The sequence below is a fragment of the Vombatus ursinus genome, unplaced genomic scaffold (assembly GCF_900497805.2).
Source record: "Vombatus ursinus unplaced genomic scaffold, bare-nosed wombat genome assembly UNPS02014770.1, whole genome shotgun sequence".
In the NCBI taxonomy this organism is placed as follows: domain Eukaryota; kingdom Metazoa; phylum Chordata; class Mammalia; order Diprotodontia; family Vombatidae; genus Vombatus; species Vombatus ursinus.
The window spans coordinates 39,603,913-39,628,782 of NW_020954548.1; the positions used below are offsets into that span (position 1 = coordinate 39,603,913).

The 24,870-nt window shown below is 43.9% G+C and overlaps 1 protein-coding gene across 7 annotated transcripts in view; it reads right to left on the reverse strand.

The window, feature by feature from the left end:
* CAPN15 (calpain 15) overlaps positions 1-24,870 on the reverse strand; it is a 99,040-nt gene that overhangs the window by 18,073 nt on the left and 56,097 nt on the right. For all 7 annotated transcript variants that reach the window (XM_027862907.1, XM_027862908.1, XM_027862905.1 and 4 more), the window contains one exon: positions 13,527-15,012. In XM_027862907.1, the coding sequence (XP_027718708.1) occupies positions 13,527-15,012 (1,486 nt within the window). The remainder of the gene's footprint in view (positions 1-13,526; positions 15,013-24,870) is intronic.

The following is a 24,870-nucleotide window of genomic DNA, read 5'->3' on the forward strand; positions in this document are numbered from 1 at the left end:
TCTTCGGGAAAAGCAGAGCAAGTCTTATCTTTCTGGAAAAAGATATCAAATATTTAGGCCACTTTGTGGGGCTGTCCCCATCTCCAGCATCCACTTCTTGCCCACCTCTCCTCACTTTCTTCAAGATCAGGTCAGATACCACCTGCTCGCTTCTCAGATCCTTCAAGGGATTAGAGCTCTCTCCCTCCTCAGGTCACTCTGCATTTACTGAGGAGCAGAGGGAAGCTCCCCGAGGGCAAGAGTTATTCTATTTGTTCTTATGTCCTCACTACAGAGCAAAGTCCTGGGCACGTAAAAACACTGAGTAAAGGCACTCAGTAAAATGTTCTTTTCAGTAACATGTACTTATTTTTCTCCCCCACCCCCCACTTCTCCCTGCCTTGCTAACCTGAATTGTAATCCATAGAGGGTGATAAACACACGGGCTATTATGATAACTTTTCAGATATTTGAAGACAGAGACTATGTACTTCGGCCTCCCACCCACCCAGGCCACCCCACCACGTGCATGTCTCTGCTGCTCTGAACCTCCCTATCTAGACCAGCATCCTTAACGCGGACCTAGAACACAACACCCTGACTCTCCAGAGTCCGTGTCCCCAGTCCCTAGGGAAGTGGTTCATTCATCTCTGGAGTTCTAACCCAGATGACTGGTGCAAAATGTGAGCTAGTCCTTTCAGCCAACTGTATCTCGGGGCTGGCTTGGGATACTAGCCCACATTTTATCTTCTTATCCCATTCAGCCATCCAGAACTGACCCATCACCACATATGTACCATCTTGCCACTCCCCACCCTTTCCACTTCTTGCTCTGGAAACAGTAATTAAATCAATAGTATTATGACTCTGTCATATGAATAAATGAACTCACCATCTCTGTGACTCTCCAAGATTAAAACTCCCTTCCCTGGCCACTGCTCCTCCATATATGTTGTCCAAAAAAAAAACCAAAAAAAAAAAAAAAAAACCAGACAATCCCCATATTCAAGGAGCTCACATCCTATTAGGGGAAGACAACATATATGGAGGAGTATCCAAAGCTGGTGGTACAGTGGAGAGAGCTTGGGGCCTGGAATCAAGAAGGCCTGAGTTCAGATCTGATCTCAGACACTTACCAGCTGTATGACTCTAGGCAAGCAAGTCACTTAATCTCTGTATGCCTCAGTTTCCCCATCTATAAATGAGGGCAACAATAGCACCCACCTCACAGGGTTGCTGTGAGGATAAAATGAGATATTTATTTATTACATTTTTAATTAATTTATTTTGAATTATCAACAATCACTTCCATAAGCTTCTGAGTTTTAAATTTTTCTCCCCTTCCCTCCCCAAGACAGCATGCAATCTGATATAGGCTATACATATATATTCCTATTAAACATATCTTCACAAAAGTGATGTTGTAGGTAAGAATCAGAACCAATAGGAGGAACCAGCAGAAGGAGGAAACAAAACACAGCAGAAGAAAAAAAAATAGCAAATAGTATGCTTCAATCTGTATTCAAACCCCATAGTTCTTTCTTTGGATGTGGATAGCATTTTCCATCATGAGGCCTTTGGAGATGTCTTAGATGCTTGTATTGCTGAGAAGGGTTAAGCCTATCACTATTAGTCATCGCACAATGTGGCTGTTATGTGTACATCGTTCTCCTGGTTCTGCTCACTTCACTCAGCATCAGTCCATACAAGTCTTTCTAGGTTTTTCTGACGTCAGCCTGCTCATCATTTCTTATAGCACAATAGTATTCCATTCCATTCATATACCACAACTTGTTCAGCCATTCCCCAATTGATGGGCATCCTCTCAATTTCCAATTCTTTGCCACCACAAAAAGAGCTGCTATAAATTTTTTTGTACATGTGGGTCCTTTTCCCATTTGTATGATCTCTCTGGGATATAGCCCTAGAAGTACTATTGCTGGGTCAAAGGGTATGCACATAAAATGAGGTATTTAGAAAGCATTTTGCAAATCTTAAAGTGCTATAGAAATGTTAGGTATACATAAATGCTAGCTATTAAGAGAACTGCCCTTGAGGGGATGCATTTGAGGTCAATTGCCAGCTAAAGAAATCACAGTAGTTTGGAAACTGGATTTGGTCTCATTCAGGGGACGGTAACATTGTTTGATTTTTCTTAAATCTCACTGTCCCTTATCGCCAACACACTAGGAGGAACTTGGCACTGAAAAGCAAACCTTCAAATCTGTTTTCATCATTTATTTTTTCAATACTGCAAGGAAATCTCTCTCTCTCTCTCAGACTTTCCAGACTCCCTTTGGGGTCTGTAGGAGCTAAAGAGTTTCTCATCTCAAACAGTGACACATACATCCAAGTGAGTGTGTATGTGTGAGCAGACACAGGCACCTGCCCTTCCCAAACATTTCCTAAGCCTCATCTCTTCTAAAGAAGCCTTTAAAGCTTCTTCAGGGATTGGAAAGAAACTGCTCCTTATACCAAATGGACTTCAGGGACTGTTTTCAGTTTCAGTTTTAAGGGTCAGTGCCAGGTACACTGTCTCTCATGCTGGGCCCTTTTGGATCATTAGATTCTGAGAAAGCCCTTGTCTCTAGAAGGCCCCAAATGGCTAATGGCTCAGTACAAAGGCAACAGCCCTTGTTCTTAAGTACCCTTAAGAACAGAGCCATCAATAAAGACTCATTACAACCTTTTCTGTTTCTTAAGGAGCAAATAGTAACATTTATTAAGTGTCTACCACGTGTGAAGCATAGTGCTTAATGCAGTGGAAATAAAGACCCTTCTGAACCAGAGACCCTAAGGTTTGGGGCAAAACTATGCTCAGAATAAAAATGGGCAATATCGATAGTTTCAGCCCTCAGGACTACAGTATATTTCTTTAAGTTACATACGCTCAATGCCACCTCTTACTATAAAACTTGGTAGACTAGCGGATGCTTTCAACCCCAAGGCTATTATTAACATTTTACCCTCTCTCTCCCTGGCTGGGGTGAGGGTTAGGGGGAAAAAACAAAAAACAAAACACCATGACCACAGATTTGTTCATCCTGCCCTCTCATACATAGTGACTAAGAAAACACCAGTCAATCCTTAACATGGGCTTCTAGCCTTAGAGCTCCAAGGGAACCGAGAGACCATTTAACTCAACTTTCGACATTTAGAGATGAAGACCCAGAGAGGTTAAGTCACACTGGTGGGAATGGTGACAGGATATGATCTCAGACGGCTTCAAACCAGCGCGCGTTCTCTGACACCAACCTGGACTGGCGTGCTACTGCCTTCACAGAGAGCTAGATGGCAGATACTCGATACAAAAAAGGGACTAGAGCAGGAGATGAGGATCACTCAAGAAATATACTGTAGTCCTGAGGGCTGAAACCACTGATATTGCCCATTATTATTCTGAGCACAGTTTTCCCCCAAACCAGACACAATTTTAGGGTCTCTGGTTCAGAAGGGTCTTCATTTCCTCCGCATTAAGCACTATGCTTCACAGTGGTCACCAGAACTTTAGCTGATGCTTTGGAGCAGTGCTCTCCAAACTTGCTGACTGTATACTCCTATCAATAAAAAATTTTTAGTAAAAACTCCCAATATGTATATTTACTTGTTTATAATTATAGACATGTACTACTGTTCTAGTCCATATCATGTGCATATAAAACTTTAAAAATAGAAATTATAAAAGGATGGCATACATATGAAATACTTGATCCTGGATGCAATAAGGAGTCACTAGAGTTTAATGGGGCAGCTAGGTGTTACAGCAGATGGAGTGCCCACCTGGAGTCAGGAGGACCTCAAAATCTGGCCTCAGACACTTACTAGCTATATGATCAGGGGCAAGTCACCTAACTCTGCCTCAGTTCCTCATCTATAAAATGAGCTGGAAATGGCAAATGGAAATGGAGAAGGAAATGGCAAACCACCCCAGTACCTTTGCCCCAAATGGGGCCAGGAAAAGTCAGACTGGACTGAAACAATAAGAAAAAATTAATGAGTAGGGGGAAAACAGATTTGAGCTTTAGGAAAATCACTTTGGTAGCCATGTGGAGGGGAGAGACACGAGGCAGGAGGAACAATTAGGAGGTTATTGCAACAGTCCATATGAGAAGTGATAAGGCCTGAACTGACTGGATGGCTGTGAGAGTGTACAAAAAAGGATGGATGTAGAAGATGCCATGAAAGTTGAAATGACAAGATTTGGCAACTGACTGTGTGTACAATATGAAAGAGAGTGAATTAAAGATGGCACCTTGAGAACTTGGGTGCCCAGAAGGATGGTGGTGCCCTTCGCAGAAATAGAGAAATTTAGAAGAAAAAATTAAAGATAATGTAGTAAGAGCTGCAATGTCTTCTAAACTCCACATATCCATGTCTGCTTATCTTCTACAATTCATTTTCCCACCCCAAATAAAAAGTGGGAAGATTGAGCTGTTTAGTCACTGCCCTGAAGCCAAAGCCCACTGTCCTCTGAGGAGTCATGAGCAAGGTAATCTGGAAGGTCGGGGACAGGTCTGCTGGGGGTTCGGGGGATTTTCTTAATGGCACCTGAACAGCGGCTGTTGTGGTCAGACTGTAATTGTCCTGAGGGGCAAACTGGTTCATAAGTGGGGAGGTTGAAAACTTGCATAATGGAGAGACGGGGCAGAGTGACGAAGTACTGGAGGAGAAAAGAACAGGCGTGGCAGTGTTGGAGACCAACAACACAATTAGTTTTCCTGGAGAGGGGAGAATGTGACCCATCATCCAAGCCTGTGATTAGTTGATCATGAACCTCTTAGAGTGGGGCCACAGCCCTACAGGGGACCCTAGCTAGGTGGAGGAGTGACCTCAGGGTTTAAGTTTATGTGTCTCAGAACTGGGATACCTGTGCTCCATTTCAACCTCTGTCGCCATCTCTTCCAGAGTCGGTCACCTTCCCTCAGCAGGTGTCAGGTTACTTACATGTAAAACGGGCCTTGAAACATGAGTCACCCCTGGGCTCATGGGGGTGTGATGATGAATGTGCAGCTTCCTGTTAGGATTCTGGGGGTGAACAAGGGTGGAGTATTCAGTTTCACAAGAAAGCTCCTCCAAGAGACAGAAGTCTCAAGAGAGCCATGCTGCTGAAACTCCTTGGATTAGTCTGTGTTTGTCATATGTAGGCCAAATATTGGCAGGGAGTTCTTCCCCACCCTGCGAGGAATACTTCATGTAGGCTCTTAGTAGCCACTTCTGCAGAAGCGCCTCTTGAACATGAAGATGTTGTTATTTTTCAGCATATCTAGAGCACTCGGTAACGGCAAAGGACTTTAGCCCTCTTATTATTGATAATTCCTCACAACCCTCCTGTGTGTCAGCTGCATTTTGCAAGTGGAAAAAAGGTGAGGCACAAGGAGACTAATTTATCGGGAGAGCACCGACCACTGGAACATAGAGCCCTAGAGCTTGGTGAATTAAACGATGAGCAAGAACAAAGACTATCAATCTCCCCACTTTAAATGGAACTCAAATATTCTTGTGTAAGTCTGATGAAGATTTTCCAAGTTCTCATAACATTATTTCAATAACTGAATTACTGTGGTCCCCAAACTTCAAGATCGTTAATAGGATTTAGAGTGAGAAATTATTATTTTTTATTATATTACTAACTAATCATTAAATTAGGATGAAGGCTTTCCCCCTTTATTTCCTCATTCAGGGACCAGCCCCGCTAGGCCAGTCAGTCTAAAGGACTTTACTGAAAGATGAGATTGCCCAAATCCCCTGGGTACATGCTCTGTGGATCTTGTGTTGGGACCCCACCCAGACCTTACATTTGTTTAGAGTGTAAACAGTATCTTATCTAGGTGAATTCTTGCCCTTAGGAAATAAACCTATGTCACTGTAGCCCTCTATCAGAGTTGAGGGTAATTTAACTTATGAAGGAAAAAAACCAACCCGAGTGGTCTGGGTAGAGATGGATTCCTTTGTCCAGATTGCTGAAGGCAGCTGAGTCTCATAATCAAACCACATTCTCAGCAGGAGAAACTGAAGACTTTCTTATTAACTGTTCACTAAACAGGGTTGATTTTCACCTGTCACGGGCATCTCCTTTTCCAAAGCATTCAGTGATCTCCACAGTTTTGTCTTTGGTTACTGAGAGAAACCACTGACCATCAATTTATTGATTACCAGCTGCCTAATTAATAAATTAATTATTAATCACCCAGAAACTCTGTCTCTTGGGTTTTTCATTTGTCTCAAGAGCTAGACAAGACTTTAGAGATTATCTAGTTCAATTCTCCTCAATTTAGATACGAGGAAACTGAGGCCCAGAGAAGTAAAGTGGCTTGTTTTAGGTTAGGAGGGGCAGCAGTAATATAGCAATATATTAAGTAGCAGAATAGGGTTTGAACCCAGCTTCCGTAACTCCAGCAATGCTAGTGCTCTTTGCTAGCCTTTGTTGCCAGGATATCTGGGAAGCCCTTTTCAAATACCAAGTATCTGTCCCCAACCTGTGCTCTATCTGGACAAACCCTTAGGACTTTGATCACCTATAGCAGAGGTATAAAGAAATTATTTAACACAGACCTGCCCCGTGGACTGTCTATTATCTGAGTAGCATGCAGTCTAGTTTCCAACCCCACCACTCAACTGAAACCACTTTTTCCAAGGTTACCAATGTTCTCGTACATGTCAAATTCGATGACAATTCTCTGTCCTCATCTTTCTCGAACTTTCTGCAGCACTTGACGTTGCTGACTACACCTTCCTCCCGAACAGCCTTTCGTCTGGGTTCTTGGGATACTTTTGTGATATTTCTCCAATGGTTCTCCTCCTATCTATCTGACTGCTCCTCTTCCAGTCTTCTTTGTCGGAATATCCATGTGTCCCCTCCTGACTAAGGCTTTCCCCCAAGTCTCTATCTTGGGCATTCTTCTCTCTCTACATCCTCTGTCTTGGTGACCTGATCAGGTCTCATGGATTCAATTATTACCTCCATGAAGGTGACTCCCCAAACTATCCAGCCCTAATTTCTCTCCTGAACTTTAGTCCTCCATTACCAACTGCCTGTTGGACATCTATACCTGAATGTCACAAAAGCATCTCAAACTCAGCAGCTCTAAAACTAAACTCGATTCTATTTATCCCAAACTTGGAATTACCTCTGTTTCTTCCTTCAATCTCGGGCCCACATCCAAACAATTGCCAAGTCTTAATGATCCATCTCCATGACATCTCTCATATATATATCCCCTTCTCTCCACTCAGATTGTCTTCACCCAGGTACCTCATTAACTCATTACCACTTGCTTGGACTACTGCATTAGCCTACTAACTCCTTGCACCTAATCTTGTCTTTGTCCACTTAATCCTCCACACAACTGTCAAATCAATCCTCCGAAACCATAAATATGACCGTGTCATCTTCCCTATACAAAAAATATTCACCGGTTCCTTAATATCTCGAGTACAAAATACTCATTTCTTAGCCTGGCATTTAATATGACACCCAACTACCAATTCCAGTCTTAGGCCATATGATTCCTCTTTATGGAGCAGCTATGTGGTACAGTAGATGGAGAGCTGGGCCTGGAGTCAGCAAGATCTGAGTTCAAATCCGGCCTCAGAAATTTACAAGCTGTGTGACTATGGGCAAGTCATTTCACCTCTCTTTGCCTTATTCGTAAAATGGGAAAAATAATAGCACCTACCTCACAGGATTATTGTGAGTGTCAAAGGAGATTATAATTGTAAAGCGCTTAGCAAGGTGCCTGGCACATAGTAAGCACTATATAAATGTCAACTATCATCATCATCATTATTATTGTTGTTGTTGTTGCTGTTGTTAATCTACTCCTCCATTCCAGTCAAAGAGGGCTGCTAGGTGTTCCCTAATTTACATAGCAATCTGTTTCTTACCTCCATTCCTTTTGCAGAAGTGGTTCCCCATGTCTGGAATGTACTCCTTCCTTTCCTCGTACCTCTTGTTTTGTTTGTTTTTTGCTAGGCAATGAGGTTAAGTGACTTGCCCAGGGTCACACAATTCCAGGGCTGGTGCTCTACCCACTGTGCCACCTAGCTGCCCTACGCCCCTTTGCCTCTTAAAAAATTTCTAGCTTCCTCAAAGCACAGATCAGGTGCCACCACTCAGATAAGGCTGAAATTTTTTTTTCTATTATCTGGGACATTTTGTTGACATTCATACAGCACAAGATAACAAACAAACAGGAATCCCTTCATTCTTTCCCCCCAACATGGACTGCTACCGTAGACATCCACAGGCAAAAATGCAGTCACGTCCTCTCAGAGTAGTTTTTAAGAACCCAATCCCTCTTCAACCTCTTGAACACAATCTCCTCTTCTAAAATTAATCTGTATTTACACATCTGTACAAATGTAACATCTCCTGCAGAAAATAAGTTCCTCGAATGGAGAATAGGGACTGTTTCATTTTTGTCTTTTAATGCTCAGTGTTTAGCACAACAACTTGAATACAGTAGGCATCTAATAAATGCTTACTAGATTGAATTAAGTGATCCACTTGGGGCCTCTGAGGCAACTGGCACTTCTATCCCCTGCCACATGCTGCTTCTGTCCTTCCCTGCCTTCCCTTGCCCTGTCTCTCCTCCTCTCCTCTCCTCTCCTCTCTCAGAATCTCTGCGTCTCCTGCTTCTCTGCTGTTTCCTTCTGCTCTTTCTCTTATTCCCTGCCTACAACATCCTCATCACACTGGTCCCTATGGGTCCTGCTTAGCCTCTCTAGAGGCTTTTAAAGCTAAAAGGGCTGCCGTACCCTGAACTAAGGCACTGCTGGTGTTTTGGAAGTATAATATCATGCCCAGAATCATTCCAATCATTCCAATAATCCAATATGATTCCAATAAGATTGATCAAACAGCAAACAGTGAGACACAAGAAGCTGAGAAATCCTTTAGGAATCTCCTCACCATCAGCTAGCCGTCACAAACCATTCCCTATCCTCCCTGTTCTACTGCTTGAGGTAACTATCTCCTCTCTACTACAGAACAGAATAACTGAAGGGCTCTATTACTGGACTTCCAATTCCCAAAGCAAGGTCACATGCCGCAGGGGCAGCTGCCTGGGAGCAGAGGAAAGGGTGCCTCGGCAAAAGTCAGACCGATAACGGTAGGATCCTCTTTCGATAGGTTCTTCGGAGGGTGGGAGAAATCATTCCATAGATGACGGGCCCTTACACACCAAACCCTTCATGCCTGGCATTATGGCTGAGTGATGAAACTCAGAGTCCAGGTGATCTTGCCACACATGGGTCAACAATACTCTGTAGCCTGATGAGTTCTGGTTTCCCCACACTCTCAAGCAAAACCTACCATCCACTTTCTTCTGAGAAGAACAAAATCTCAGATGTGGTATTCCAAAGAAACACAATTTCAAAGTTGGAAGGGGCTCAGCAGGCAATCTAGTTCAAACTGTGTCTGAACATGAATCCTCTGTACAACATACATGGTAAGTGGCCATCTGATCTTTGTTTGAACACCTTTAATGAGAGGGAGCCCACAACCTCCCAAAGCAGCCTCTTCCATTTTATAACAGGTTTAATTGTTGGGAAAGTTTACCTCATACCATGTCTAAATTTGCCTCTTAGTAAATTCAAACTAATGCTCCTAGTTCTGCCTTCTGGGGCCAAACAGAACACATTTAATATCTTTTCTACATCACAGCCTTTCTTTCTGACACTTGAAGACAGCTATCCTATTTCTAGCTAAGTCTTCTCTTTTCTTTCTTTTTTTGCTACACAATGGGGTTAAGTGACTTGCCCAGGGTCACACAGCTAGTGTCAAGTGTCTGAGGCTGGATTTGAACGCAGGTCCTCCTGACTCCAGGGCTGGTGCTCTATTCACTGCACCACCTACCTGTCCCTAACTCTTCTCTTTTCCAGGGAAATCATCTTCAACTCTTTCAGTGGATTCTCATATGGCAGGATGTTAAGGCACTTGCCAACACAGTCACTCTCTTCTGGACATTCTCCAGGGTGCCAATATCCTTTCTCAAATGGGGTACATAGAACTTAGCACAACACACTAGATAAGAGTCTGATCAGAGAGGTATGGGGCAGAACTATCACCTCCCTTGTGATCACTTCTCCTCAATGCAGCCTAAGATTGCATTCACTTTTTCTGGATTTTTATTACACTGTTGACATATCAAACTTACAATCAACTAACCCAGATTTTCCTAGATGGACTATTTTCTAGTCAAGCCTTCCCATCTTGTACTTGTGAAGTTGCCTTTTTGAACCCTAGTGTAAGACTTTATATTTATTGGTATTAATTTTAAATAGCTGACATTTATATAGTGCTTTAAGGTGCTCAGACCAATTTACACATTTTATTTGATCTTCAAAACAACTCCTATGAGAGGTACTATTATTATTATTATTATTTCCATTTTATAGAAGAGGAAACTGAGGCTGACTTGCTCAAGGTCAGGGACTTGCCTGAGGTCACATAGTTAAGTATCTGAGGCAGGATTTTAAGCCTGGTCTTCTTAACTCCTCCAAGTCAAACACCTTTCCCACCTTCGTGCTGCTTTAATTCTATTAGATTCATTCCAGCGTTCTAGTCTCTAAAGATCTTTTGGATTCTGACTCCACCATTCAATATGTGATAACTTGCCCTCCTAGCTTTGTATTCTACAAATTTTATAAGCATGCCAAATATTCCTTTATCCAAATCAGTGACAAACATTTTCAACTGCAGGGGCCAACCATACGTCCTTGAGGCACTTCACTAGAGACCCCCATTTCAAAATTACACTGAATCATTATGATTAGTCTTTGTGTCCAGTCATTCGGTTAATTCCAAATCTACCTAAAGGTGCTATCATCTAATCCACATCTCTCCAACTTTTCCCAGGAGACCTTGTCAAATTCTTTGCCAAAGCCTAGTGGAGTAACCTTGTTTAAAAAAGAAAAGAAAAGGAAAGGAGATGCTTGGCATGTGATCTATTCTTGAAGTTATGGTGACTTACTGATCACCATATACTTTTCCGTAAGTTTACTAATCATCCCCTTAATAAAACATACTAGAATTTTGTCAGGAATTGAAGTCAGCCTCAATAACCTAGAGTTTACAGATAGATCTCTTCCCTTCCCCCTACTTTTTTTTTTTTTAAAATCAGGATATCATTTGCCTTTCTTCAGTCCTGTAGTACCTCCCTCCCATGACCTTTTCAAGATGGAGTCACCAATCATATCCTCCAGTTTTTTTTCATCCCCTGGGATGTAGTTCCTTTGGGCCTTAATCTATACTTATGTTGGGGCCAATTTCCTATTAGCCATCTTTGTTTTAACCTTTCCAGTCCGAAGATCACCGTCCTGGGCATAGAATACACAAGGAAAGTAAGAGCTGAACAAGTCTGCCTTTTTTCTATTATCATAGTCTCATCTTGTTGAACCACAGTCTTCGTCTTTGATTTTCCTCTCTCTCTCCAATACAGCTTTAAAAGAAAAACAAAACCTACCTTTTGTCAAAGCCGAGCCCATTCCAGGCCTCATTTCAAGTCAGCCATGAATGCCCAAGACGCACGAGAGCCAGGTTACATTGGTCTTGGGTCAGGAGGAGAGTGAAGCTGCCCACACCCACAGGTCTCACAAGTCAAATTATCTCCCCAGACTCCCTTCTCAGCACAATAACAAAGTCATAGGCCAACTGAGAGGATTCTAATTGCTTTGCTGCCAGGCTTCCTAAGTGGTTTCTACCTTGGCCAAAGCCCTTCAGTCACACCAGGTGCCCATGCTCTCCCCTCGGGGCTTTGCCTGACACTGCATCCTGATTCCTCAAAGCTCTTTTTCTTGGCAATTAGTTTGACTTACCAACGGGGTGGCAATATGACCATCTGAAATTAGTCATTAAGTACCATCAGAAAAAAAAAAAACACAAAACAAAACAAAAAAGCCTTTTGATGTTTGAGCGATGGTAAGGAAAGAATAACCAAGCTTAGTGGCTCATTCTGATTCCAACAGCTGTTGGTGTTAAATCCCACAACTCTTTCTGAAACAGCCCTACCTGATATAGTCACTGCAATGATCAGCTTTTTAGGGAACGATGTTTAGGCTGCAGAGGAGCAAAACTGCACCTGCCAAACAGTCAGAGGAACAGGGCAGGCTCCGTCACTGGAGGTTCCTGTTAAAACCAATTTCCCAGTGATTGGCAGTCAGGTCACTTCTTGTCCAGGATGTTTATGGGAGAGACTTTGGGGACTCACAGTGGACTTCACCCAGAGAGCAGACCAGCCATTGCACTGAGTTCTGGCAGACATGCTTTGGGCCTAAGGGGATAGCTGGTTTAAGCCCAGTGGAAATTAAGCAGCCAGCCTCACGAAAAATCAGTCACTGGACTTCATGAAAAGCACACTCTGCAGCTCCCTTTGGCTTCCCTTCGGTTTTGTTTCCATGGAAATGTGAGTCAGGGTGTGAGGAGGGATTCTGAGCATGTGCGTTGCCACAGATGCTTCTGTTCTCTCAGATTCATCCCCGTAAGAGGAGGTGGCAGTGGTGACCAGGAGGGGGAAAGCGGAATCCAATGCAGACTTTGCAGTCAAAACAACTCTGCTGCAGCTTCATGACTTGAAAATGAATGATTGGCAGGGCTTGGCAATTATTACATGGGCTGACTTTTAGGGAAATTTAAAGACCCCCATCCTGAAGGCTGAGGGTTGGCTGCCTAAAATGACCTTGAGGCCACTCCATCCTAAATTTCTTTTGATCTCATGATTCTGTTTCTGATTCCATGTGACTGGAGATTGGGGAGATTAGGGGACTAAATCAGGTTTCCCCCATAATCCCCAGGGGTTAAGGGAAGACATTACATGCCTGAGGTGAGTTGTGGGCACCTGAAAGGAAAAGCCCTAGAGGAACTCAAAGCTGACCTTTCAGACAGGGAAATCAACACCGAACATTCAGTCCAGATAAAAAAGTAAACATGCTGCTTGTATCTATTATGAATAACATGAGGGTCTGTCCCTCAGCTTCCCTGACATGCAGAATTGCTACGCCTTTTGGAAAGTGGCACCTGAGCCAGCTCAGCACCTCAGGCATTTCTTTATGACTCTGTCAAAGCTCTGAGCCAAAGGAAGAAAAGATGGGCACCTACTGAAAACTACAATGTGGTGAAATGACAAAGGCAAAGTCCCATCCTATGGCCTCAAATACCAGCACCCAAGAAGACAGAGAGAGAAAAGTGAGGAAGGGGCAGAAGTGGCAGAGATGGAAGAGGCTGTAGTGAGGAAGAGGACGGGGGCGGAAGAAGCAAGAGAGAGAGAAGAGTCAGAGGAAGGAAAGAGGAAGCAGGGGGAAGGAAGGACAAAGGAAAAGCTAAAAAGGAGGAAACAACCAGGGTAATGTCCAAGGCAAAGCTGAAAGACTGAAAAAAAAAAAAAAAAAAGGGTCTTGAGAAGGTTACACCAAACTCTGGCCTGTCTCTAGGGAGATGGAAGAACTGAGAAACTCCAGCAGAGTTTCTGGGGCCCTGGAGTCCCCACTGAGGATGCTCCCCTCCCCTGTCTAGCCCACAGCCCCCTGGCTGCCCCCCACCCCATACTTGCCTCCTGGCAGAAGGTAACGATGTTTTCCCACAGAGCCTTGGCCTCGCCTTCGTCCGTCTGTCTCCGCTTCTCCACGTGCATGCTCTCCCTGCGCGTCAGGGGCTTGGCTCCTTTGCGCTGGGTCACGCAGCCCTGTGGGGTGTGGCAGGCAGCACAGTTCTTGGCCTTCACCTCGTTGAGGAGGGTGCAGGCCGGGCAGGCCCACTCAGGGAGCGGAGGGGGCTGTGAGGGGAAGAGCCGGGCGGCCTTATGAGCAGAGGGGGCCCGGCTACAGCAGCAGTCCCCAGGCTTGTCGGCGCTGCAGTCTGGGCAGCGGGCAGCCGGCTCCGCTGCGCAGGCCCCGCTGCCGTGCTCCTGGAAGCCATGCAGCTTGGAGGAGCCACAGACCTTGCACTTCTGGGCCACGGTGGGGTTCTTGAGGGTGCATCTGGCGCACGACCAGGTGGTGAAGTCAGGGCTGGAGGGGCTAGCAGGGGTGAACCGGACAGTGTCCCCAGTCAGGTCAATGACGTCACTGCCCTGAAGGGCACCACAGTTCTCGCACCTAGAGGTGCCTGAAGGATTACGCAGGGAGCAGGCGCTACAGCTCCAAAGAGGTGGGCTGGCTTCTGCCTCCTCCTCCAGCACGCTCAGCCTCTTCGCAGACAGGATTTCTTGGAAGCGGGTGGTGGTGGGTGCTCGGACTTGCCCCTGGGGGGATCCCTTGGGGCCAGGGGTTGCTGTGGGCTGGGAAGCCTCAGGCACCGGTGGCTGTAGCTGGGGAGGCACCTCCCGGCGGCTTCTAGGGACTGGATTGTTCTGCAGGGTAGGGGAAAAGGGACTGAATGGCGGCATTTTGGGGAGCTCTTGCTCTGCAGCGGCTGGATCTTGGTTAGCTGAGGTGGGGTCAGCCTCAGGGAGATCTGTGGGCAGGCTGGGTTGTGGAGTGGAAGGGGCAACATGGAAGCCGGCAGGAGTGATGACCTCAGGGACCACCAGGGCCTCTGGGGGGATCTTGGGCAGCGAGAGTTTTCGTGGGCCTCCGCAGGCAGAGCAGGAGTTGGCGACGGGAGTGTTGTGGAGGGTGCATCGCTGACAGGCCCACCCGTTCTGTGGCTCCACTTCCTCAGGGCTTTTTCCTCCTGATTCGCCAGCCTCCACCTTTAGCACTGCCTCCTCTTTGCAGCTCCCCTTGGGCTCCACTAAGATTGTGGGGGGTTTAGGGAGTACCCCATTGATGACGGGTAGTGGGGACGTTCCTGGCAGAGCGTCTGGAGTAAAGCCGCATACCTCGCAGTTCTCTTTGCCCAGAAAGTTTCTGAAGGTGCAGCGGGCACAGGGCCATTTCTGCTCTTCCACGCTGAGCCTCAGTATGTGGTTAAGGTCAGGCTTCTGTCGGGGGGCCTCACAGATGGAACACTGGCGTTGGCCGGCAGGGTTCAGGAAAGTGCACCGGGTACAGGACCACTCCCGGACTGCGGCCATAGAACCAGGCGAATGGGTGTGGCTGCAAAAGAAGGGACAGGTGTCATTTCCAGCCCGTAAGTGTCTGGTGTGAATGTGAAGGACTTAGGTCCCGGCCTATTGCTGCCCTCCAATCACAAGATGCTGAGGGTATGGGAATCCACATGTGTCCAAGTTGTCCTCAACTCAGTTCATGCTTTAGGAATGGGAAAGTTGAGGAGACCTGACTCACATCAGCAGGAAGACAGGGACCAATAAGATGAAGAGAACCGGGGGAAGTTTGCCCTCATGCTGCTCGGTACCCAAGGGAAACTCTAAGGTCAACAAGCAGAAGGGGAGAGGCAGGTCAACCTAAGGAAAAGCCTCCAGTCTAAAAGCAGAACAGGCTGCTTCAATGAGACTGTGATTCCCTGGTCACTGGAGGTCTTCAAGAATCAATTAATTTGCAGGCATTTATTAAGTGCTTACTAGATATCAGGATTGTTGAAAAGATGAATGATCATTTTCCAGGTATAGGGGGAGGAGAAGGGAGATTACTGACTAAATGATTTCTAAGTTCCCTTCCAACTTTGTGATTAAATTGTTTGACTCTACTAAGAATCAATTCAACTACCCATTTTCCTCCACCTCAGACACTTACTAGCTGTTTGAACCTGAACAAGTCACAACCTCTCTGTGCCTCAGTTTCCTCATCTGTAAAATGAGGGAGTTGAATTTGACGGCCTCTATGGTCCCTTCTAGCTATACATCTATGATTTTCCCACTCTTGAGAAGCCGTATAATTGTTCTAAAGCTACCAGGGGCTGAAGAGCATTTCCACACTCTCACCCGAGGTCAATCAGCCTCACCAAAGTTGCAGTCATTTGTTCTTTCTCTAGTATCCTCACTTCCTTTGCCCCTGAAGAAAGTCTATGATGCCCTCACTGTGGGTCCTAGCACGTTTTTCTAGAGGTGATAGAGATAGGAAAAAGGAAGGTCCTGTGCCTGACTCACAGACCAAAGTACATTGAAGCAATGAGCAGAAGGTGAATTTGTGTAGGAATAGGCAAAGAAAGGGGGAGACATCAAAGAGAAAGTACAACTAGAGAAACCCAAAGTGGGGCAACAAGAAAGGAAAAAGAAAAAAAAAAAGGAAAAGAGGAGTCAGAGAAAGAGATAGGGGTGCCATAGCTGCCACCCTGAGGAGAAGCCCATTCCTCCCATTCCTACACATATGTTCTTGCTTGATGCTTCACTGAAGGCCAAGAGGTTTCTAACCTGGCCTTTCCCAGTTCCTTCTTACTCAAACCCGTGCCCCAGGGGACAACTTCAAGGTTTCTACCTGGGTGAGCTGGGTGACTACAATGTCACAACCAACCCCAGAGTCACAAGGATAATGTCAATAATTTTACATTTAAAAACTGATTTCCTCAGAACAAACCAATGAAGCAGGAAAAGTGAAAGTATTTCCTCCCACTTTACAAATAAAGAAACTGAGACTCAGTAAGGTGAAATAATTTACCCAAGGTCATACAATAAGTGGCGGAGCTAAAGCTCAAACCTAGGTCTTCTAACTCCGTATTCTGTGCTCTTTGCATCAAATCGTGCTGCCTTTCTCGGATTCTGCTGGTGTCCCATTCCACTTTTCTCCTCCTCCTTTGTTTTTCTTTCCCTGGATCTTCCCACTGACATGGCAGAGTGGAAAGAGCACTGGATTTGGAGTCAGAGTATGTGGGTTTGAATCCTGATTTAACTACTTATTGCCTGCGTGGCATTGGGCGAGTTACTTAATGTCTCTGGGCCTCGCTTTCCATGTATAAAATAAGGACATTGGGCTAGATGAATTCTGAGGTCCTTGTCAATGATATGTCCCATGAACGCCCCCCTGGGCAGGGGATATGTCTGATTCTGTATTCTACACAGCAGTTAGCTGACTACTGATGTTCAACAAATGTTTAACTATAAACAAAAACAACACAACAGCAAAAGTAATGACCTCCTGGCTGGTTCTGCTTTTCTTGGCAGGGTAATATTCCTGCTGCACCAACACGACAAAGCCCAACTGTCACTGCACTGTCCCCAAAGAACGAAGCTCTCAACACAATCCTTTCCCCTCTCTGTGTCTCAGTTTTCTCATCAGTAAAATGAGTAAGTTGAACTAGATAATTTCTAAGGTCCCTTCTAGCTTTGATCTTCTACAGTCATGGCCAGCTCTGACATTCTATGGCCAAAGGTCATGGACAGCTCTAAGAGTTAGAGTCTAAGGTACCTTGCTCCATATCCACTTTTGTAAAATAGGAAATGCAGAATCCTGAAGTCAGAGAGCACACAGCAGAAAAAATGACATGTAGGACCACTTGCAAATGAGGCACGTCAAATATATTTCAGAATGCCTTTCATTCAAAAAGAGGTTGAGTGGGGCACGTAAAAAGGATGATGAAATGTTCAGCCTAAAGACTGGATCTCATAAGACCACAAACAGCTAACTGGGAATGGACAGAAGACTTGATGGAGTGAACCAGTGGTATGGCTATTTGAACAGAGATAGAAATGTCCAGTGTGGTATCAGTACTGGTCACATCATAACAAAGAGATTTTATCACGTCCTCTTTCCAAACCTGGAACATAATGGAGTTTGTATGGTTCTATTCTGATCCTTATCACAGAGTGTGTAGAAATTTTAGTAATTTAGGGATCCAGGATTTCATTGTTGTGGGTATTGCCTGAACTTCTGCAGACTGTAAGCTATCTATAATATTGGAGATAGTCTTTGATAACTGTTTGATAATGTTGTGGCAGAAGAATCTCATTGTCCCAATGGTGCATTTGGGAACGAACTTAGACTAGTCCTCAAATGACTGACACACTATTTACTGCCCAATCTGTACCCTGAGCTTTTCCAGAACTAGTGTTCCATTGGCATAGCCTTTAAGAACCCACGATTGCCTTTATACCACGATGAAGCAAGGGAATAAGACTTTAATGGACGGGAGTGACAAAATGGATTTTTAATTTTTCAATAATACGCACTTCTTTAGAGAGAGATTGAGAGAGACAAATGAGGGTTCACTCCTTGTAGAAATATAAAATAAAAATATTTTAAGACTCAGTTCCTTATATGAGCCCATTTACTGAGTATATATATATTTCAAGAGTGCTTCTTAACTGGGCAAACTTGGAAAAACTGATTAGTCTCTTCTTCAGGACAGAATGAGGGAAAACAAAATTCACCACTTCTATTCTCTCCAAGAACACAAGTATGCTGCTTAGCAACCCCATAGGAAGGCTACTCACTTCAAGTACTTCTGGTTAGTGGAACCAAAGAATTTCCTTTATTTCTTGGCACTTGAAACAAATATTCAAAGTAAAGAAAATCCCCTGGCCAGTGACCAGTGTTATTATTGTGATTACTCTGGATGCTGGCTTTTTATATGCCTTTGTGACTTGAGGTATTGGCCACTCACACAATAAACAATATATAGTCTACTGCAAAAATTCTGATCTAAATCACAACTCCACGCTAATGGGGAATGAGCTCTGATGAAGCTGTGGAGTGGGAGAATTACCACTGTCAAAGACGCAGAAAAGATTCTCCCACTCTCCACTTCTTCCACCAGAGAGAAGACTGAAAGGGAATATGAAGAGAATGGGTTGGCATGGGGGACAAGGTCAGTAGAGCTGAATATATGGGAGAATGAGTTGAAAAAGCTATGGGCAAAGGATAGGGAACTATTATAGTCCTAGGGTCAAGGAATGGCTACAAGGGAGCAGATAGACATGAAAGCCCAGAGATATATGATGAGGCAGGAACTCTTAGAGATAGTAGATCTATTGTAAAATAAAAAGAGAATTATTATTAGGGAAACCAGACTTGCCTATCACCTAGAAGTGGTAAGCAGGATGAATCTCAGAGTTGGGAAGGACCTCAGAAGAGTACAACCTGTATCCTCTACCACATCCAGCCTCACAAGAAAGTTCATTCCCTCTCAAGGTTCTTGGAACATTTGATTCATACAGGACACAGAGGAAGATCATCATAGCCTCTGTTCAGTGACCCACTTTAACATCAAGAAGGCATAAAATGGAGATATGTATATTTATCAAAGGTATTTGCTTCTGTCATGAATGATGTCTTACAAACATCCAAAAGGAAGAGGATGATGACCCTTACGTGACTTTTAGATCTTCTTGTTTGTGAATACTGTTCGGATGGCACTGAGCTCCAGAACATGAAAGGATCCCCATGATGAAATATAAGATTACCCAATAATCTATATAGAACCAATTGAATGGATGTAAAATGCCTATTGACTAAATTGTGACATACCTATGAGCGGTCAGCTTGTTGAATCAAGACATCAGTGCATAGCTGGGCAGCAGACAGATGCATTACAGATAATCAATGAACTGAACAGCAGAAAGAGAGTAGGCTAGCATTTAGGAAATTGCACAGTACTTATAATAATTATGTGTGTACGTGTAAAACATGGTACTACAGAATATTTTCAGTGATCGCCTACAATCCACAAATGGAATGAGGGATTTTTTTTTTCCTCCAGGATCTATAATTTCATTGGTGCAGAGAGCACCCAAGGGGGAAACTTATCACTACCAATGGCAACTGTTCTAGAGTTTGTAGCCTTAATGGAATTACCTAGGGGTTACTGAGAGGTAGAATGACTTGCTTCAAGTCATAGAACTAGCATGTCAAAGATGGCCTAGAACCTGGGTCTTCTTGACTTTGAGGCCTACTCTGTAACCACTGTGCTATATTGCCTCTCATGTCTAAGTGATATATCATCTAGGTCTAAAAAATGTGCAGTTAGAAAAGGAGGTGAGACAGTCATGAAATACAAGTGAAGGATAACGGATGTCTAGCCCAAATGCTCCATTTGTCAAATGACAAAAGATGTAGAAAAAAACCTCTGATACATAAGGTGGTTGGTTTCTCGCTGCAGGATCTATGAAACAACAAAAGACAAACATCACATGAGAGAAGAAGGCATGGATGAGCTGCAATCTGAACTAGTGAAAGAAGTGCACATTGGTGAGGTCACAGCCACTGGAGTCCAACACTTCTGCAAATAACATAAGGATTATTAGCCTCATTTTACATAGGAAGAAACTGAACCATGAGAAATCAAATCATTTGTTCAAAGCCTCACTGGAAATTAGTAGCAGGATTTGGATTGTTTTATGTCTGGCTGCCACTCTATGAAGCCACGTCCCCCTCATCCTCACAGGGCTTCAGTCTGAAGGGAGGTACTGGGGTGAGTGCCATATGGCTAATGCCTACTTCGGACCTTACAGGTAAGCTAGCTTCCAGGGCCCAAGGAGCCAGTCTAATTCACCAATACTTTCTGAATTCCATAGGTCTCTGTAGCTGTGTCCAAGAGGCTATATATATTCTGGTTCTGAGGCAGTGAGAAGGCTGGGAATGCAGAAGGGAAGCTGCTAAGGGGACACACTACAGATCTGGGGGTGGAAGCCATGAAGCCATGTGTAACAGCTTCAATACAACTCCAGAAGGCATCCACAGCTCAAACTATCTCCTTCTTTGAATGAGACTTAGTGCTTGTTCAGGCCCTAAGCACTTGGTTACAAAAGTCACTTAGAAAGCAGGAGAAAACGAGAAGGAGCAAGACCTCTCTGCTCATACTGATCCAATGGGAGATGGGGGCTAGAATGAATTTTCTGGGGAATTAAGATTAAATTTCCCCTGAAACTATATTTCTTCCTTGTGGTCTCAGAGGTCACGGGAGATCCAGGCTAGTGTTAGTGTACTGTAATCAGAGAAACTTTTGAGTAAACAAGGAAAGACAAAGCCTCAATAGGGGCCATGTCCTAGAGTAAATGAAATAATATTATGATGTGACAACAAACAGCTCAATCTAGCTAAGACCACATTCTCTCTTAGATACTCCTGGATCTCTGGCTGAGAGCTGTCCTGGTCATTCTGGCTTAGACCCCACAGAGACTTCAGAGGGCAACTTTATTTTGACTAAAACAATTACCAGTATGGGGAAATGACAAGCTAAAATGTAGATTTCAACAGGAATGCCACCCAACTCTAGAGCATTGCCACACATCAGGAAAATCTAACAAAAGCAGGATGTGGGGGAGGATAGAAAAACATAGCACAAAAATAGAAATCAAGTTAAGACCCACAAATACCCTTTGGCTTCATCAGAGCAGATTACCTCCACGTGAGAGGATAGGATGAGGAGGTGCCAGAAGTAAAGCAACAGAAGGGCAGACCTGGTTTCACCTCCCAAGGGAAAATAAAATAATATTAAGGTCAGCTGTATTGTTAACAGGGACTCAACACAAGCATACCATAATATTTAATTAAGACCTTCTGGCTGGCTCCAGAGGGTCTCAAATGTCTGGGAGAATAGGGGAACTATGGGCAGAGTTTGGGGGCATGCTGTGCCCTTTGGTCCAACTCTTGGGAATTTTGCTTTTCTTGTTTCAGAGACAAGAAAAGGTAAAGTAATTTCTCCCTGTTAAGCAAGGAGCATGCTTTCCTTTACTCACGCCATCTTCACCCACTAGGACCTGAGGGCAAAGTTCTCCCCTGGGGCTGGAGCTTCACACTGCATGACTTCTTTATAGATAAGGACAATTTACAGGGAGACCAGGTGGCCAAATACACTTTTTGCCAAGGCAGTTCTGGAACATGATAGATTTTCACAGGATGTTAGCTTTATAACCTGAGTGAGAAAAGGGTGAAACATGAAAGAACTGCAGGGGGGTGGGTGGAGGGAATCCAAAATCTGGGCATTCCCACCTTCAATATCAAAATGTGTGGTTGCCTAGAGAGCAAGGCAGACTTTGCTAGATTATTCTCTGTGTTATTTTCAATGGTAAAATCCAGGTAAGAGGAGAAAGGAGAGAAAAAGGCCTTCCATACCTCAAAACATCCTTTAAATCTGTTGTAGTCACTCTCTCTGGTGGAAAAATCAATTGTTCTTCTTAACAAGGTATGAAGACTGAATTGTCTAACACAATACATTCCAGCCAAATCCTTCTGGTTCACAAAGGCAGAAAACTTATCTTTTTTTTTTTTTAATCTCATTTGCTTTTCCCTCAAGCAACACTTTACTATTTCCCAGTGCTCCAGACCAAACTTCTGTGATAATCCCTTTTTTGCTGGAGCCTAAGATACAACAGGAAGAGCAGCCATTCTGGTGTCTAGGTCTCTCCCCTGGGTCCCTAGTTTCTGCATGCAGGCTTTGCAAACCATTACTGGGCCTCATTCAGTGTAACCACCATCCTCTCACAGGGAGGATGGGGAAAACTTCGATTGGACAGAGGCAGAACTGTGTGTGGGGCCAGAATGAAGTGCACAGCTGTGACAGACCACCAGCTGTGATAAACCTCCCCAAGCCCAAATTTCAGGCTCCCCAATTAGGCCAAGATGCACTCCTTGGCACTCAAGTCCTGGGAGGCAGGTGTGCAAATCTCTTTCCAGACTGTGACTCCAGGATGTTTGTAGGATTGGTAAAGTTATGGACGGGCCTTGGCATCCCTCATGTCCGAGTTCTGAGTCACTCTCTTCTCTGCTATACATTTCTGGAACATGGGCTAGAGACTCAGTAAATGGACAAAAAGGTAGGAGGAAAGACAGCAAAGAAAAAAAAAAATCAGGAAATAATCTTCAGAGCAAAAAGACTTAAAAAAAAAAAAAGACAACAAATATTTCCTCACACTAAACTACATAGCAAGACAAGTTCACCCCAAAAATACAAATCCACAACTCTCCTGAGATCTTCAACAGGAAATAGACAGCTATGGCTCATGCGAAATATGCAACATCTGACTTTGGCTGTCTACATGGAAGGTGTTCTACTTCCTCACCACCAAATTACCCTAACAAGAAGGATCATAACTTTATAACTAACGTCCTTATTATTATACTGTAGCAAAAGCCTCTAGTGCTGAAATGTTATAATGTGCTATTTTGGTTAGTTCAACAATTTACTTTTGGACCATGTCTATGGAAATAACATCATTATTAATCTGGAACAGAACTAGAAATACATCTGGTCTAGGTGAATAACTCTCCATGGGCTTTACCTGGATGACTTTCCTAAATGCCAATAAATTTTCCCAGTAGCATTATAGACAAAAAATAAAATAAAAAAGGAATTAATCCTGAAAGATCCTTTACCTGGTACAGCCTATGGACATAGCAAATCCTCTAGGGGCTATGGCATGGGCAGTCTCATTATGATCCCCGGTGGAAGTCTCAACCTCTTAAGCATACCTCTTACAACAAAAAATCCAGCCACAACACTGGATTCTATACTAAAGGAAAATTAGATTTTCCCAGTAACCTTCTCTTCTTTAGCTTGGAATTAAAATTGATTTCCTTTTCCACCACCCAATACTGTAAAATGCTATGTGTCCCAAGGGCATTCAATAAATATGAATCAAACTGAGTTTAAAAGGCACTCAGTATCTCCCCGGGGAGAACACAAAAAGGATCCCAAGCTTTCAAAGGACATCACTTATCTTCCTGGAAATTGTGGCTAAGATCAATTGTGAACTAGTGGTCTCCAGTCCTCAGGTGTAGGCCATTTGATGCTCAGTCATCACAGCCAAATTTCACTGAAAACCTACCACACCACGGGAAGAAGATGTGATTTATGTTTGCATAATAAAAAGCGCTGGGAAACTATCAGCTTAGCAAAAACAGCAGTGGCAGTTGGGGCCTTCCCACAATTCCCACAAGGGTCAGGAGAGTCCCAAGAGAAATGAGATGAAAACAGGAAGAACAGGGACTATTGATTATAGGACTAGCATGACTTCCCTCCCTGTGGTCAAACAAAAGATCTTGGTGGTCAACCCCACAGATTATAAAGTTCTAAGACAGAACCATTGCCTTTCAGATTCCCGCTTCCCGGGAGCCAATTTCAGGTTAGGCAGAAATTGGGCAAAGAAAAGAAACACCAAAATCATCCTCTTTCCTCTCCACCATGCCCTTCCTGAAAGAACTGAGCATCCTTATATGAAGAAATGGAAGAACCATGTTCTAAGTTTGGTGCTGCATATATACTGACTTCAGGAGTCAGGAGACATAGGTTCTAGTCCTCTGGAACAACAGTGGTTACACTGAATGAGGCCCAGTAATGGTTTGCAAAACCTGAATGCAGAAGACCAGGAGGGGACCTAGGGACCCAGGAGAGAGACCGAGACACTAGAATGGCTGCTCTTCCTGTTGTATCTTAGGCTTCAGCCAATGGCTGCCAAGTCATTTTCTTCAGTAGGATTCAGTTTTACCAGCCTTCATTCTAACTAATGCCAACTTTCAATTGCCTCAGGACTCACAATCCAGTTTATCAACGTCCCAAGACTCTTTCCAAAATGTTTTGTAAATCTTAAAGTGCCATATAAATGTGGGTTATTATTAGTTCTTCCCATCATTTTTGGCCACCATTTGCCATCTTTACCAGAAGGTAGGGAGGGTAGAGGAGGTAAATGAAAGTTCAATTCCGCTCCTGGTAAGTAAAAAAGCAAAAAAACTGTCTCAAATTTCTAGAAGCACTTTATGAAGTGCTTCATTTGATTCCCCTGGAGTGTATGTAATTTGCTATTTTCATCATTTTACAGAACAGAATGTTGAGGCTCAGAGAGATTAAGGAACTTATTTGATTAGTCATATGGCTTTTAGGTGGTGGATCTAGGATTGAACTCAGATCTTCTGGCATCAAGATTACTGCTCTTTCCACAATCTGCTGTCTTGAATAAGTTAGAAGAAAGAAAAAGTTGACACTATGGGATAAAGCAAGACTTTTGAAGTATTTGTGGCTTTAAATGATCATTGTCACCCATTAACCTGATCAATAAGGATGGGAGAATAGGTTGAGGTTCTTAAATGTGTAGGGAAAATGAACTGGACAACTTTGGTAAAATATCT